Source organism: Quercus robur, chromosome 3 (assembly GCF_932294415.1).
Source record: "Quercus robur chromosome 3, dhQueRobu3.1, whole genome shotgun sequence".
Classification (NCBI taxonomy): Eukaryota; Viridiplantae; Streptophyta; class Magnoliopsida; order Fagales; family Fagaceae; genus Quercus; species Quercus robur.
Genome location: NC_065536.1, coordinates 68,068,390 through 68,086,861, shown reverse-complemented (window position 1 = coordinate 68,086,861; position 18,472 = coordinate 68,068,390). Strand labels below are relative to the sequence as shown.

The following is an 18,472-nucleotide window of genomic DNA, read 5'->3' as shown; positions in this document are numbered from 1 at the left end:
AATCTACCTTAGCAAAAAGGATGAGGTCATCTGCAAAGAAGAGATGAGAGAATTCAGGATCACTTTGAGAGGCTTTAACTGGCTGCCAAGTCTTTATATTGCACTTCTCTTCTATTAACTGACCAAGAAAATCCATGCAAATGATGAAAAGATACGGGGAGAGCGGGTCACCCTGCCTTATCCCTCTAGAAGGAAGAATCGGATCCAAAACTTCCCCATTAAACAATATGGAGGTGGAGACCATCGACACACAACTCATTATAACATCTATGAGCTGTGTAGGAAGGTTAATCCTAATAAGCATGTTCCGAATAAATCCCCACTCAAGCTTGTCATAAGCCTTCTCCAAATCAATCTTTAAGGCATGTACCCCGTCTTCCCTTTCTTTTTCCCAAGGGAATGAATTATCTCTTGGGCAATGATGACATTGTTAATACCCTTTCTACCCGGGACAAAAGCCATTTGTAGGGGAGAAATAAGCTTATCCAGAAAAGGTCTCAGCCTTGCCACAATAATCTTGGTCACCACTTTATACACCGTATTACACAGACTAATAGGTCTGTAATTACCTAAAGTCTCAGGACCTTGGATCTTAGGAATCAAAGCAATAAGAGTCTTTATTCAGATTCTCAGGCACTTTCCCACTCCTAAAAATCTGCTTAACTTCCTCAATCATAGAGTCCCCCACTACCGGCCAAGATTTTTGGAAGAAGCCCGCATGAAGTCCATCCGGACCCGAGGCTTTAAATGGTTTTAAAGACCACAAGGCAGTCTTAATTTCTGTTTCAGTAACCTCTCCATCGATGCTCTCCCTCTCCCCATCCGAGAGCTTGGCCTGACACTGGACAAAATTAGGTTCATCCCTTGAAACAGCCTCATGAGATGTTGCGTATATCCCATTAAAACCGCTTCTAATAAACTCTTTGATATCATTCTCCTCAAGGATCCATTCCCCCACTAAATTCTTAATAGCCAGGATTTGATTCCTTTTCCTCCTAACCAAAGTTGAAACATGGAAGAAAGCTGTATTACGATCCCCTTGAACCAACCAATTAACCCGAGACTTCAGAGCCCATAACTCCTCTTCTTGATTGAGAACAAGATCAAGATCCCTAAGGAGATCCACTTCCAACTTAAGAAGAAAACTAGAAGGTTTAAAAGCAATAGCCTTCTGAATACCATTGATCCTAGCCATCAGAATTTTCTTCCTTGTAAAAATATTCCCGAACTAATTTTTATTCCAATCCACAACATTCCTAGTGAAGCTATCAACGACCTTAACAAGATTATCTGCACCTCCCCAAGCTTAAGAAACAATAGCAGGGAAGGTAGGGTCAAGCAACCAGCACGTTTGAAACCTAAACGACCTCTTCTTCCCCCTGCTTACACCTGGTTGCATCTCTAACAGAACAGGGCAGTGATTAGAGTGGTATCTAGGAAGATGGGTGACTTTAGCATCTGGATAAAGCAAACACCATTGAGGGTTCACAAAGAACCTATCTATTCTCTCCTAAATCAAAGCTTGAATTTCCCTTCTATTGGTCCAAGTGTAACGAGGTCCCGCAAAGCCGATGTCCATCATATTACATTTATCTAAACACTTCTTAAACAAAAGAGAGCTGTTCAAACTAACCGCTCTACTACCAAATTTATCATCATTAACCAAAGGTTCATTAAAATCCCCTGCTATAACCCAAGGCATATTGTGAAGGGCTGCTACTTTCATAAGGTTATTCCATAAAATGTGTCTTTCAGCACACCTAGGACTAGCATACACAGTAGAGAAAAGCCAAATAACATTTGAACTGCGTACCTTAACCGTAAGGTGAATTTCTTATTCAGTACTGGCCAAATGGGCAACGTTAACTCTTTCAGAATTCCACAGCACCCATATTCCACCAGCAAACCCAACTGCATCAGAGCGAAGAGCTCCATCAAAAGGGAGTCTCTCAGTGATTTCCCTTGCTTTGTTAACCCCAACACGAGTTTCCATTACCACCAAAATAGCCGGATTATACTTCTGCACCATCTCCCTAACACGCTTTTGAAAAGAGGGCTTTGAAGCACCTCTACAATTCCAAATAATGCTATTCATAAGGACATTTAGAGCTGGGACATGACAAAACTCAATGGGAAGACCCACCATCACATCTTCCTTCCAAAACCATCAGATCCGCACCATGTGCTATACAGCCCCCACTCTCATCACTTAAGGAGCCATGATCAGATCGAGTTACCTGAAAACCCTCTCCATTGACGGAACAATCACCAGGACAACCCAGCATGCTGTCGTTGCCGCCAGTCAGCCCTCCATCCAAGCCTTGATCTTCACATGGACCAGACCCATGTTCCCAGTTCATATTCCTCGCCTCACAGCCACTCCGATCACCATAATTTTTACCGGAACCACCTCTTCGAACCAGACCCATCTCGGACTCGTCGACGACAGCGAACTGGAACTCTCCATTAGGCGACGGTGCATTGAGGTGCGCCACATCGATCTGCCTCAGCTCTGCCCCTGCGACGGCAACGGCACCGGCTTGGCTCATCATGTGTGCCGGCAAGCAATCCCTTGAGTTTTCTTCCCCAGCAGCACCGATCAAACTCATGCTTCCAGCCCTTGCACGTGCCTCCACCTCATTGCTTTGACTGATCCAGCCTTACGGGCTTTAACATTTTTTGGAATAATAGCTTTCATACCTGCATTATGGGCCGAAACATTTTGGGCTTCTTTCCCAATTCTATGTAAGACTTGCTCCACTTGGGCTTTCTCTAGAATCCTTGAAGGGGCCAGCTTCCTTTTTGCCTCCCTATTAAGCCCGTTGGAATCCTCAGACTTCTCCACACCAACCTAATTCCTCCTATTAGCTATCTAATGACCGTTACTTCTTTGCTCCAAAGCAAGACCGTGGCTAGGTAAGGACCCACCACTCCTCTGGAATTTTGTCTCTTTCTTTCTACGTGCCACGACCACCCAAGGTCCATACGATCCCTCATGCACGTCCTCTCGCACGGCATCGTCCTTTCCATGTGGTCCCAAATTTACCTCAGCACTGTTAGCATCATGCACAATGTGTGTGCTTGCCCCTGTATCACTTGCACCTCCCTTCTCTGCTTCCTCAAACGGCGGCACCGGCCTAATAACAAAAGGACAAGCCTCTCTTTTATGGCCCATTCTTCCACACTCAAAGCATAAGTTATGGATACCCTCATAAGTAACGGTTTGCTGGAGTTTAATATTCTGTGAAACTATATATAAGTAATATATATAATATATTTTATCTAAGTAAAGAAGTCTATATCTTGATTTTTTTTGGCAAGGAAACACACTACACTTTTTTTTTTCCAAATCTTATTGAACTTTACTTTCAATTATTATATATGACATACATTATAATAGAGTGAGATATGCATCAAAACACAACAGAATTAGAAAATGGAAAATGTATAATTTTTATTAGAACATGAAAATGAATCTTGATGGTTTCATATGAAAGCTAACATTATTTTGCATTTTTGGAGAAGTTAAGTGTGCAATTTATCCAAACTTTGTTTCCATTTTATCACATAAGAACTATTAAACAAAGTTATAACAATTTATATTTTGATAATCACTAAACTCCTATATGAGAATCAACTATTACAAAAAAATTTCTCTACAAAACATATACTGATTTCTATTTTTCCCTACCATTCAATTTTTAAAAATGTGAAAAACTAAGGAAGCTAAATGTGTAGTTGATCTTAGTCAATCAATAAATAACATAAAAGGGGGTAGGGGAAAGCAAACATATTCATGGTATAATTGTTTATATATGTCCATATTTGTTTTTGTATATGTTAATGCTCTTGTTTTCTAAAATATTCATGTAGCAACTATATCTTGTTTGATATTTCCTAGGTCTTTAGTTTTAGCCCAACTCACAACATATAAACCAATGGTCATGAAAAAAAGAACCTAGCAAGATGAAGCCAAGCACAATTTCTAATTTTTCTAAATTTTAACAAATAAAAGATCAAGATTATATAGAAATGAGAGAGAGAGAGAGAGAAGTATCTTTGATAGTAGATATAAAAAACAAACATGTAGTGATAATTAAAAAAAAAATATATTATGCTTAGAGCACCCACAGCAAATGTGCCATATGTGCCAAATGCTAAATATTTGGCATATTTGGCACACCAAACACCATTTGACCCCATATATCAGATGTGTCATATCTCATATTTTTTGCAACATGATACAGTAGAGTCACAAATTTACCATGGTACGGAACGGGTGTGGCATATGGATTTATTCTTTTTTTATTCCTCTTTCTCTCTCTCATATCTCTTTCATCTTCTCCTTCAGCTATTCACCACCTCCATCTCCACTCTCTCACATATCTCTTTCTTCTTCTCTTTCAACTATTCACCGCCTCCATCTCCACTCTCCCATACTCTTTCTTCTTCCCTTTCCCCTTTTGTTCGCTCTCTCCTCTCTGTTCTATCTCAGAGTCGCTGATTCACTGTTCATTGTTCTCAGAGTCGCCGATTCGCTTTTCAATCTCGATATCACCAATTCTCTGTTCTACATCTATTGCATACAGGTAAGTTCTCCATCTTCTCTGTGATTCTCTCGGTATTTCGGTGTCTACTTCAATGGGCACTGTAGGTAAGTATTAGCCAATTGTTTTGTTATGTTAAATTTAAGTTCCATTTGTCATCAAGGAAGTGGCAAGCTTAACTATGTTTAATTCAATGGGTTCTGTGTGAGTTAATGTTATTGGGTATAAGTTATTTGTGTAAGTTTTCTATGGACTACATTGGTAGTTTAGTTCAATTGGAACAACTTCAACTTGATAGGTTGGCTTGTAGATTGCATATGTTTTTGGCTTTTGATATGAGCCTTGACAGGGTGTCTCAATATAAGGATTATGAACGTGATGGCTTTTGAATATTTGGTCAGATAGAGTTTTGGTGGCTCTGAAAAAGGAAGGTAAAGGTTATAGGGTGCCAAGAGGAGGTTTGTTTGAGCTTGTGAGTTGTCCAAACTATTTTGGGGAGGATTATCCCAAGGGAAGAAAAGTTGTAATTCCCTTCTTGTATTGACACAAAAACTTTTCTTGTTTTGACACAAAAACTTTTCTTGTTTTGTTTTGGTTTTTGGGGATTCGGATGTGTAATTGCAATTAGTTCTTTAAAAACAAAGATTTGGATTTAGGTATTGATATTGATACGGCAATGATGAATTGCTTATCTTTTGATGTTTTACAATGATATTGATATTGATATTCGGATGTGCCTTCTTCTCATTTTTTTTTTAAGGTGACAGGTTCTAAGTTTTTTTTTTTTTTTTGAAGGTGGTAGGTTCTAAGTTTTTTTATTTTTTTAAAAATTGCTTAAGAAAATATCCTTTTTTAAAAATATGACAGTTGAATTAAGAGGATTGTTTGAAAATGTTACCGATAGAATAAGAATATTTGAAAATATGACTGTTTAGGAACAAATATTACTGTTAGGAACAACTAATAAAGAAAGAATAAAATAAGAATTAAAAAAAATTTAAAAATAATATTTAAATGAAGTGGTAAAAATATAGAACATCTGATAAATGGGATATTGTAAAATGATGTGGTAGAATAATAAAGTAGGCTTTTAGTGTGGCAAAATGGCATAATTTTTGCAACAGCTACTACGGATGCTCTTATTGATTTTAAGAGAGATTAAAAGATAACATATATAAATAAGAAAAATATATATGTAGGGGAAAGGAAAAAGGTATATACGATACAGAAGTGTTGAGGGAAGGGAAAGGTTGGGAAAGAGGAAGAGACCTTGTATATTCTTTAAAATAATAATAATAAATAAATAAATAAATTAAAAAAACTCATCAAATCCAATGTGGTAACATAAGTAGAAAGTCCGAATAGAGGACTTTTGGGGTACCATATAGGTTTATGAGAAATTTGAGACTTTCCATATTATTATTTTTTTTCCCAAAACTTTTTATCGGAGAAAATAATTTCCTTCATAAATGAGAATTTTATGGTTTTTTTTTTCTTTTTTTTTTTTTCAATTGGATAGAAGAAATATATAGGTAGGGAATGACTTCTCACCCCCACTTATACCAAAAGGGAAATTGTATGTAGAAGTTAACTATTTTAACTCTTGCCTTTTAGGTTTCTCTCTCTCTCTCTCTCTCCCCCTCCCCCCCCCCCCCCCAAGGTCCCTTCCCAAAAAAAAAAAAAAAAAAAGATTTTTTAGTTACTAATATGTGTATGTGTGTGTGTGTGTTATGAATAATTTAAGAGGAAAATTAATCCCACTTTAGGGTAAAAAAAAATTGATTGCATATCTAAAAGAGCTAATAGTGAATATTTAAGTACATTTTATTTTTTTCTTCAAAAAAAAGTACATATTATTTAAGAATTATTATAATAGTGGAATTTATAGTATGCAATTAAGATTTTTTTTTTTCAAGTACAAAAGAAATGCCTAGATTATTTCCTATTGTATTTATCAATTATATTTCCCATGTTATTTCTATCACATTTTTGTATATTTAAGGAGTATGATGGATTAAAGCGCAACATATCATAGCCAAATTGAACTCAAAATAAGATATAAGATATAAGTTTAAGGTTTTTTTTTTTTTTTTCTTCTCTTGAGAATTAGACAAGTTTATTTAATCTAACTAAGGTAATATGATTTAATTTGTGTTGGACTGTACAAAATCATTCTATTCGTGTTGGATATGTATATATAAAATATCTATTGGTTAGCATGATTTGAATTAAGTTGCAAAATTTCCTGAGAATGAGATCGCATTGAGGTATATGCTTCAATTAAGAGAATTTTTTAATTCCAAAGTAATGGACATTAATATTACCATGAAAAACATGAAGCAATACTGTATGTCCACAATCATAAAATGGATGCAATAGTTTAACATTGTAAGCACCCCAAAGTTTTTTTTTTTTTTTTTTTTTAAATTATAAATTGTAAGATTTTTTTTTTTTTTTTTTGGTTAGAAGATATATGGTAAGAATTAGAGATTAGATCTTTTTTTTTTTTTTAATAAAAAAACTTTAGTATGTCTAACTTACCATAATGTAATTTACATCATAATTTGTTGAAAAATTAATGAAAATAATCATATAAAGTTAAGTTATAATCCCAAATACTAAGAAAAAGATGAACACCAAATAGTCCATACTTATCAATCATAATATTTTGTCTCCTCTTCCAAGTTATCCTAAGAAGTTAAAAATTAGCATAGATTTAGATGAGATTAAAAGAAAATTAGCAAGAATTTATGTAGTATTTAATTTAAAAAATTACAAATCCATTTAGAAAATAAAATAAACAAATGGGAGGGAAATGATCATGTACTAAATCAATAAAACACATTCCAATTCTTTAGGCATAAAAAATTTTAATAGTAAAACACAATTATGTAAAGAAAAATTGTAAATATGAATACAAAGAAATAGACTATCAATTGAAAATTCAAAAAAGAAAAAAGAAACATGGTATTTACAACCTCGGAAAAGAAAATCCAGTATAAACCATAAAAATTGCAATAGAAAAGAAAAGAAGTTCAAGGGAAGAAAAAGAAAAACTGATCTCAAATGGACTTTCTAATTCTAGTTGTAATTTGGTAACTATTGGTGTGGAAAGAAAGCAATTCAAAATATATATATAAAAAATTAAATCAATGGGTTTTAAATTCAAAGGGAAACAATTGAATGTTTTGAGAGGGAGAGAAACCATTTGTTTGATAAGGAGATGAAAAGTCAGAGAGAGAGAGAGAGAGAGAGAGAGAGAGAAGGGTTGATTATTGAATTTAAGGATATTTGGATTCAATGGAAATTCATTAATAGTATAAACATTAGCTGTTTGTTTGATGGGAAGATGATGAGTTGAGAGAGAGAAAATGAGATTGATTAAAGAGAATGTGTGAAGTGCAAAAAGAAAAAAAAAAAAAAAAACTTTGTGACATTGTGATAATGTGGCTCAACTGAAGCATAGTAACAATAAATACTACATTTCAACTTTTAAATATATATAAATGGCTTAGTATAAGCTTACAACACATAACTCCATGAGTCATATTTCAAACCAACTCAGTAAACCCAACTTAAAATAATTATGCCAATTGATACCCGTTATTAACACCACTTAGAGCATCCTTATCAAGGATGCTAAAAGAGGTATATGCTAAATTTTAGCATCAAAACACCAAAAAAGCAACTCCATCAAAGCTTTCAAATTGTAAAATTAATTTTTGACATACTTGCACAGTGAGCTTGGTATTAATACAAGCTCACTGTAGCCTGAATTGTAAAACAAAAATAGTTTTTTATTCTCATGTGGTGAGGTGGTTGGCTGGTTGTTTGTGTTAAGTTGTTTTATTATTATTTTAATGAATAGTTTATATTATTTAAATGAAATGGTAAAAAATATAGAAGTTTTGATATTTGATGTATTTTAAAGTGGGATGGTATAATAAATAAAGTAGATTTTTGAAGTGTTAAATGCTAAAAATTTTAGAATTCTTGATAAGGATGCTCTTAGCACAAAACAAATAATGTGATGATGTTAGTGATAGTGCGAATTTGACTTCATAAACCTTATCATACATAATTAATCACATGATGAAGCCAAGAAAAAAAAAAAAAAAGATGATCATTGCATAAAAATTTTCATTATGCAATATTCTGTCTTCCATGTGTCAATTTTTTGTTTTTTTTTTGTTTTTTGCTGAATGTCTTCCATGCGTCATTGACTTTGCCCATACCTTTTTATTCCACATGGACGTTAGGTACTAATTGACTTGTCCCCCACAAGATATTACGGTATAATTAGGGGTATTCGCGGTGTGATGCGGTACGATTTTTAGCCACTTTTAGTACCGCATTTTACGGTGCAGTTTATGCAAAACCATAACTGCATTGCATCTTATTTTTGCAGTTACATGTGTGGTGCGGTACAATTTAGAGTTAGCAAAAACCATAACCGCACCGCACCTCATTTTTGCGATCACTTATGCGGTGAGGTGTATAAGATGCAATTTAAAATTTCAGATTTTGGGCTTTTCCTGCCTAGCAAAAAACTGATTTTCCCATTTGTTTTGGGCCAAGTCTTAAAATATTGAGCTAGTTTTTCTTTATTTTGGGTTGACTTTCCTAATTAACACTTACAAGGGTTATTTTATTTTATTTTTAAACTAGGATTATTAAACTATTAATTAATTTTTTTAGAAGTATTAAACTATTAATTAATAATATATTTAATATTAAAAAAATAAATATATTAATATATAGAGAAGGTGCGGTGCAGTTTTTTTATTATAAAATTGCAAACTGCACTGTACCATGCGGTGCAGTGTGATGCGGTGCATTGTTACTTGCGGTATGGTATGGTTATGCCATTTTGCGGGCGGTTTAGGTGTGATTTTTGTGGTTTGTGCGGTTTGTGCAGATTGGTAAACACCCTAAGTATAATTATACTATTAGCTAGATGCTAAATGTATGAAACTTCTTTTGATTGATAGTTTTGTGATGTAACAAGCTACAACTTAACAACCACACAAAACCATAACCAATAAAAATAAACTAAAATGTTTTTATCACCAACTGGGTTTTGTTTTTTTCTTTGGCTTCACATTACCAACCGGTTAGAAATAGATTAACTTGAAACTAATTAATCAAGCTTTATTTAGCTAAAATATCACAAGCAAAAAGAGAGACAATTAAAGTTTGGACTATGACACAAATTTCGAGCTGTAACTTGTGGCCAATATGGGGCTTGAGACCACTCGTTTACTTGCACTATCCACCCAACGAAGATAACCGAAAGCTAACTCCTCTTTCAGCTTTTGTGGACCTTCAATACTCAGCTTGAAACTTTGCTTCTCATTCTTGTTTTTGAACACCAATTTCTCTGGCGTGACACTGACTTTAATTTCTTTAATGGGTGTCACACTTGCAACATAGGTTGATTGTCCCTCTCCAACATTGGTCACTGTTCTATGAAATTCTCGTACACTTTTAAAACTAGAATTGGAGCCCTTGGCATTGAAAAATGCAACGAAAGATGGGTAGTTAAGGTCCAAGGACTTGTTGGAACAATTATTTGAAGCTGATTTGTTGATGATTTGGATTTGTTGATTGGTATACTTTAGACCACATAGAACATTCACATAATCTTGTGCATTCACATCGTATATTAGACCAGGGTCTAATGCCTTGTTGGGATTGATGTGTCCAGCTCCAAAGCCAAAAGGACTAGCTGGATGGTTATCATCACCAAGGTCTGTGATTGGATTGAGTGTGTTGTCGAATACATCCGATGTGGTCATCATGGCAGATCTAATGGCTGCAGGACTCCAATCAGGGTGTGCTGATTTCAATAGTGCTGCCACTCCTGCTGCATGTGGGCAAGACATGGATGTACCAGACAATAAATTGAACTTACTATATAGAAAGGAACTGCCCTCTTTGGCAACTGGGATTTTTGGTGGCCATGAGGCTAAGACTAATGAACCAGGAGCCATTATGTCAGGCTTCAGCACAAATGGGCAGCTTATAGATGGCCCTTTAGAACTGTAGCTACTAACTCTTGGTGATGGTTTGATACCAAGAGTTGTCTTTTTGAACTCAAGGCTTGCTTTTGGGTTGGACTTGCTGGTTTTGATGTAGTCTTTGACAGTTTCTCCATTCTTCATGTTCAAGAAAATTGCTGGAGATGAGGTTCGGATGTAGAACTCCAAGTCAGTGACGTTGGTTATAAAGACCGCAGCTACCACTTTTGCATGGTAAGCATTTTGAACTTGGTTAGACAATGAGCCTTTCCTATCTTGGCACACAACAATCTTGTACCCAACTTTCTGCAATGCCTTGAGATTGTCACAAGCATCAAAGAAAACGATTGGGATTTTATTGGAAGATGAATTCCATTTCCCAATATACAAAGATGAGCCCAAGAGTTGAACTCCATTGCCAAGAGTAACAACTCCATTATAGTCACGGTCCATGGTACCAGCAGCAACGGTTAAAACCCATGGTATGCCATTGTGTAAGGTCCCAAGAAGAGGCCCTCGATTTCCCGCTGAAGTGGACACAAACACACCCTTTTTCAAGGCTCCAAATGTGGCTATGGCAATTGGGTCAGTATGCAATGGTACACCATCTATGCCGAATGATAAGGATATGACATCTACACCATCCAAAATTGCTTGATCAATGGCAGCCATAATATCAGATGAATAAAGACCCTCATCCCACAAGGCCTTGTACATGGCCACTCTGGCTTTTGGAGCTATGCCTCTAGCGGTTCCTGTGGCATAGCCAGAATATGATACACCTTGCACATAATTCCCAGCAGCCGTGCTTGAAGTGTGGGTCCCATGACCAGCTGTGTCTCGTGTGGAATTTTTAATGGTATTGGTCACGTTGGGGTATTTGGCAATTAGACCTTTGTTAAAGAACCTTGCACCAATTAGCTTCTTGTTGCAAAAAGATGTGTTGAATTTGGTGCCAAATTCACATTGACCTTTCCACCTTGAAGGAACTTCGGACATGCCCATGTCATTGTAACTTTCACTTTCTGGCCAAATTCCTGTATCCACCACTCCAATTATGACATCTTGGCCATAGTCTGTCACTGGCCATAAGCCCGAGTTGCCACTAAGGCCAAGAAAGTCAGGTGAGTGAGTTGTGTCAGCCTTCACAGGCAAGTCCTTGATTGAAGAAACAAAACCTGGAGAGCTTTTTAAGGCCTCAAGCTCAGAAAGTGATAGACTTGCAGCAAAACCATCTATAACGTGAGTGTAGCTATAGATAAGTTTAGAAGTGGAGGTAGAAAATGTATTGGTGGTGCTGAGTTTAGAAGTTTCTAATGCAGAGGTTAGAGTGGACAAGTACCACTCTTGGTGGCTACCAAAGTCTTTGGGCTTCTCTGATACATCCATGTGAATGATATAGTTATCAGATTCTGCTAAGGTGGAGACAAGGTGAGAGATTGAGAAAAAGATAAGGCACACATAGTAGGGAATATGAGAAACCATGATCAATGGGGTTTGGTTTTAGAGCACAATAGCAAAGTTGGAGTGTGGGTACTGGGTTAAGCATGCAATATGTGAAACACAGAGTTAGAGAGAGAGAGAGGTGTTGAAACTTCAAAGAAGACAAAATGTAAAGAAGTGTGTGTGTGGAAGAAAATAGAGATGGAGAAATAAAGAAGACAAAAGGTGAAGAAAATGTGGCTGAGAATAAAAAGAAAAAAAAAAAATTCAGATCCTCTAGATTTCCTAGGGTACTCTATTAGTAGATTTTCTTAAATCCTAACAACTTTTTAATCATTTAATAGTCAAGATTCTATCATATCAGTATTCCACTAACAATATTCTTAAAATAATAAAATACTGTTGCAAACAAAACAATTAAGATTATTGTTAGTGGAATGCTAACATGACAGAATCTAGACCATTAAATATTTCCTTAAATCTTAACCATTCTTTAATGATTTAATGGTCTAAATTCTGTCATGCCAGCATCCCACTAACAATAATCTTAATTGTTTTGTTTGCAACATTATTTTATTATTTTAAGAATATTGTTAATCCTAACCATTCTTTAATGATTTAATGGTCAAGATTCTGTCATGTCAGCATTCCACTAACAATATTCTTAAAATAATAAAATACTGTTGCAAACAAAACAATTAAGATTATAGTTAGTAGAATGCTGACATGACAGAATCTAGACCATTAAATATTTCCTTAAATCTTAACCATTCTTTAATGATTTAATGGTCTAAATTCTGTCATGTTAGCATTCCACTAACAATAATCTTAATTGTTTTGTTTGCAACATTATTTTATTATTTTAAGAATATTGTTAGTGGAATGCTGACATGACAGAATCTTAACCATTAAATCATTAAAGAGTGGTTAGGATTTAAGGAAATCTACTAGTAAAGTACCATAGGAAATCTAAAGGATTTGAATCTAAAAAAAAGGGTGTTGGGTTGGTTATTCGTGTGGTGTGAGGCAAGGGCAGGAACAAATCTTCTTCTTTTTTTTTTATTTTTTTTAAGTAAGCTTATGAAAAAAAAATTATATTAGAGTAATGTTATCTCTAAAGTATTTTTACAACAAATTTTAGTTAACAATATTTTTATAACAAATTTTAGTTAACAATAAATGTTATTATTATTATTATTTTGAGTAAGTATTATTAAGTAGTTAATTTAAGTATGAAATAAACTCCCTTATACATACATTGTCTTTTTTGGTAATTTTCCACTCAAATTGCCACTTTTATAAGTACTAGCCAAACACTCAGTTTTTTAAATAACACTTTTTAATAGTTTTTATCAAACACTCAATTTTTAAAAAAAACCCAATTTTATAACGCACTTTTTGAAACCCCCACTTTTTCAAAAAACCCAATTTCAAAAAACTGAGTCGAGTATGGGAACCCCGTGATACTCACTCTCTAACTACTTGTATGCTTATAATATTAGTAGGGGACCTTGGCCTCCACTACGATTTTAACCCCAATGTTGTGAAATTTTTTTTTCTCTCTAATGATTCAATAGTTTGAGGAGTGGAATTTGAACCATTAACGTATCTCTTTGCAATACTAAAAAAATGACAATTGAATTACAAGATACTTGGCATGGAATTTGACTTTTAAGGATTTCTTATTTCGCCAATTACCTTTTCCTAAACCAAATGTTAGACAAATGAGATCAAGACAGTTAACTAACGTATGCCACAAATACAAATTTTCTTAACCATTTTTTATGTTCAATGTATCACAACTTGTTATGTATTTATTTGATAAACTTGAGAAGTGAATATCATATAATTTTATAAGATATCTAGGGTCATTTCCTGCCGACACTAAGAACTGATTGGTATCTTGGTCTGATAATAAAGAACTATCATTAGGAGCGGACACCATAAATTGAATCTCTTTCAAATTTTTAATATTATACCAGCTTTCTCATATGCTACTCTTATCAATCAAATTGTTACATTTGGTAAATTAACATGCCTATTACAAAAGATACTTTATGTTGAGAAATATCCCATAATAAGGACTTCAACCCACTTTATACGTACTTTAGTTGAAGACTAGCATCATGCCCGTGCGATGCACAACTTAATCAAAATTCATATGTAAATAATTTTTTTATTAATTTACTTAAAATAAATAATAAAAATAAATTAATATTTTACTTTTAAGTTACATAATGAATGCATGTTGTGTGAGACTAAGGTATCATAAAATGCATATATATATATATATATATATAATTGAACGGAAGATAGTAGGTGTAACAACCCGACCCAATTTTTTAATTAAACTATGTGTTTAAGTGGTTAAGTATTATTAATATTTTAAACCACTTACTTACAAAAATTAATAGAAGAGTATTTAATAAGCATATTATTTTATAATGTCATTGAATGAAAATTGTAAAGATTATAAATAATTGAAATGACTATTTTTATTATAAATATATACTTAGTATGTGCAAAACTATATTAAGTGGTTAAGTTATGAGATATATATTATATATATATAAATATATATATATATATATATAGTTGTTGGTGTTTCAACTATGTATGATGCATGAGATATTATAGAACATATATGCTCTTTTAATGTGATGAATATAAGTGTATAAAGGTAAGGATATTATATATATATATATATATATATATTTATATATGTGTGTGTGTATATGCAAAGTGATATTATTTTGGTAGAAAAGTGTGAGTGTGAATGCAAGAAATTATTTTGGTAGAAAAGTGAGTGTGAATGCAAGAAAGTTGAAAAGATGAGTTATCCTCCCTTTCCTTAGCAATGTACGTATGTCACCCAAGATAGTTCACCCAAGATATTTTTGCTGGACTTCTTGGCTGCACCAGAAATTTCCCTCGGTCATTCTTGCTTTACTTCTTTGTTTTCTTCCTTCTTTGTTCTTATTGGTTGCACCTTTATCTCTTCTTTGACTTTCTCAAAGAAAGAAGACTCAAGAAACTCTTTTGCTCCCATTTCCCAAGGATCCATGCAAATCAGAAATTTGCACCTCACTTTACACTCTTTTCTCTTAAGGAAAGTGCTAGGAAGCTCCCTTGAGTCTTCCTCTCAAGTCCACCGGTTCACACACCAAAAGAAAGACAAAACCCCACCCAAAAGTCTTCCCCTTATGTCATTTTCTTGGCTGCACCAGACAGAAAGTCCAGCAGCAAGAAGGAAGCTTCTTTCAACTCTCTCAAGCTCTCTACCTCTCATACTTTCTGGTCCAGCCACTAGGAAAGGAAAATCCTTTCATGTACGTCTACATTTATATATATATATATATATATATGCTGTTTTAAGAAGCCTTGAAATTGTTTTGGTGATTTGTTGAAGGTAGATTAGGGTTTTTATTAATTAATGATTTTGTATGATTAAGGAAGTAAGAAAAAGTCAGGATGAGTATTGTTGATGCTGCTGCTGGGATTTTTGGTTGTGCTTATTTTGCTCTAAATGGTTAAATGACTGTGTGTAAGTGTTTTATAACATGTCTTATGAGTGTATAAAAATCCCCATATGAAAATACCATTGTTTGATAATTGTTTGTGAATTTACGATAAAACGTTGCAAAGCTGTCACTGTGACAGATTCTGTGTTCATGCATGTTAAATTATGTATTAAATTTTATATAGTGAATTTGGATGCTAGAGATAATTCCTATGAAACCTAAGACAATTATGGTTGTTATTGAATTGGTCTCACAGCATTTGGATTAATACAAAAATAATGGTTTAATTTATAAGTTGCATGAAATTCTGTCGGGACAGATTTGAGTATGTTGTCTTGCGTGATTTTTAGTAAATCATGGGTTTATGATTTGACTCCGAAATTTTTATGGTATATACTGGACATAAAGGGGAGTATTTATGTAAATTTTCATGACAATTGGATATGCGTGAACAGCCCATTTGTATTTTACAAATGAGACATATGCTGCTGGAATAAAACAGTGAACAGTAAGGGACATGCCTAAATTTGAGGATTTAATTTCAAAGTTAGGGTGAATGTTTTGAGCTATAATTTAATATGCTCATCCTTTAGTATGTTAGAATCATATATAAATTTTATGAATTGGTTTCTCTATGATTTAGTACATCATATTGTCTGATGAATGCATTTTGTGTTTGTGGGAAACTCTTTGAGGTGGGATTAGGACTTCCTTGATTCTAAGAGATAGGCTTTGACATGAATGTGAAGTTTATGATAAGGAATTATAGATAGTAATAAGCTTTGATATTTGGTTTAGGTGTTACCAGTATCCAAGTCAAAGCTCCTTCGACTTTAGGCTCTCGGTTCCTCTGCTTTCAGGTAAGAGATAAGTTATATGGGTATTTGGTAAGTCATGAGATTATTTTAAAGGATATTATGCATTAAAATGTTTTGATTAGAGATATGGCATATAATCATTATTCTGACAAGATAGGTTCGTGAGTTCTCAAAACCCTATTTATATGATTTAAGCATATTGATGCCATTACTAATTTCCACGAACATGATGTTTAATGAAAAGAATGGAAATGCTATTATTATGAGATGTTATGCAAAATAAGAAATTTCAGTATAATGTAAAGTACGAAATGTTTTCGGGTTATGTCCTCTGGTAATTTGAACTCTGTCAGTAGGGGTTAATTACTGGCTTTCCGTGGAAAATGTTATATGATTGGCCATTAAGTGGGACTGGCTCTGCTGTACCCGCCCCTTGTTGGTTACGGCCAACTTGTGGGGGAAGCCAACCTACCCCCATGGTTGGAAGATATGTATTATGATGTAATCCCAGGAATACCTGGCATTGTGGGGAATGCTGGATGCACCGTGGTGCTAGAAGCCTCCCAAATAAGTACAGACTTATCAGATATGGGCTAACCAATAAGTTATTTATGAATAGCTATATTATGTTATTAATCATGAGAGAATGATTTTGTTAAATGCATTGTGAAAAGTTAAAAGCTCTAATGAAAATAAGAAGTTTTTGAGGAAAAAAAAGCTGTTCATTAAAGATAAAAGTTTCTGAAATTCTGTTGTGCTATAAAGATAAAGTTTCTAATAAAAGTACAAGTTTATGTTTAAAAGCTATCAGATATCTGTTTTTATGAAACGTTAAGTTTTATGACCATGAAAGTTACAGTATTCTATGAGAAGAAGTTTATAAAGAAAAGTTCTCTTATTAGTCAAGATGTTTCTAGTTTAATACAAAGTTGCCGATTATCTGATTTAAGTTAAAATAATTATTTTGTAATGAGAATATATATATATATATATATATATATGGTGACTTTGTAGGAAATGAAAGAAGTTTAATCTGAAAGGTTTGGTAATGTTAACCTAATAAGAAAAAGAAGAACAATTGTTTTCTATGAAGAGCGTATAAGTTATTATTATGAATAGTATTAAATACTATGCATGAAAAGATGTTCTCCTATTCGAATATTTATAGAATGAAATGATTTGATTTACATGTATCCTTATTGAATTCTCATATATCTTACCTTTACTGAGCTGTGTAGCTCACCCCTTCCACTCTTTCAGTTAGCAGGTTTTATTTTGGAGTAGAGGGAGCCTTAGTCGAGTTTTGGAAGGAGCTGGTTTAGTTTTATATGTATAGATCCTAAATTAGCAATATGATGTTTAGATTTGTAGCATTGTTTATTTTAGGATCTAATGAAAGCGTATACCTTAAAGTATTAAGAGATGTATTATGTGGAATTCCGAATTTGAAATTGGTGAATTATGTTATTCTTTGGAGTACAATGTAGATGCTCTGAATGTCAAGTGAAATGTTATATCTTTTAAGTAAAGAAACAAAAATGAAAAGAAAGAGGAAAGCTTTTGGAAAAGTTTTGTAAAAGTTAAGTTGGTTCTTGTTAATATCAGGTTTAAACTTGATATTAGCATGCCGGTCATGGTCACAAATCCGGATATCGGGTTTGGGGCGTGACAGTAGGGGTACCCAAAAATATATATAAAATGATTTTCAATAATACATTGAACTTTAAGGATTAATTAATCACATATATTTAAATGGAAAACCCTTGAATTTAATAGTTAAAAACTATCCAAAACAATAATTGAATTAATGTTTAAGTGAAACCTCAATTCAATAATTAAGAACAATCTAAATTATTAAACATTTAAAAATTTGGAGTAGAGAGAGACTCACATGAGAATTTAATTTTTGTCATTGAAAGCATGGAAGAAGACATGAAACTTGAGTGAGTTTCACCCTACCAAGTTTAAGTTTAAACTTAAAGTTTAAGTCTTGTGCTTTGCACGCTACATGTGTGTATATGCATGAAAAATGATTTGAATGTAATATTTATTACAGAAATGAGGTGGTGTAGTCTTACCCCTATCTAGCTAATTCTTGTTATAATCCCATTGTGTAGTGTGTG

The 18,472-nt window shown here is 33.7% G+C and overlaps 2 protein-coding genes and 1 long non-coding RNA gene across 3 annotated transcripts; 1 reads left to right on the top strand and 2 right to left on the bottom strand.

The window, feature by feature from the left end:
- Positions 1-592: 592 nt before the first annotated feature.
- Positions 593-1,195, bottom strand: LOC126719998 (uncharacterized). Its single transcript, XM_050422486.1, has one exon. The coding sequence runs from the start codon at positions 1,193-1,195 to the stop codon at positions 593-595; it is 603 nt and encodes a 200-aa protein (XP_050278443.1).
- An 8,394-nt stretch (positions 1,196-9,589) lies between these two features.
- Positions 9,590-12,165, bottom strand: LOC126719064 (subtilisin-like protease SBT3). Its single transcript, XM_050421616.1, has one exon. The coding sequence runs from the start codon at positions 12,050-12,052 to the stop codon at positions 9,749-9,751; it is 2,304 nt and encodes a 767-aa protein (XP_050277573.1). The 5' UTR covers positions 12,053-12,165; the 3' UTR covers positions 9,590-9,748.
- Positions 12,166-14,978: 2,813 nt separating this feature from the next.
- Positions 14,979-17,858, top strand: LOC126719065 (uncharacterized). Its single transcript, XR_007653181.1, has 3 exons — positions 14,979-15,339; positions 16,330-16,391; positions 17,610-17,858. It is a non-coding gene; the product is annotated as an uncharacterized LOC126719065 (long non-coding RNA).
- Positions 17,859-18,472: the final 614 nt, after the last annotated feature.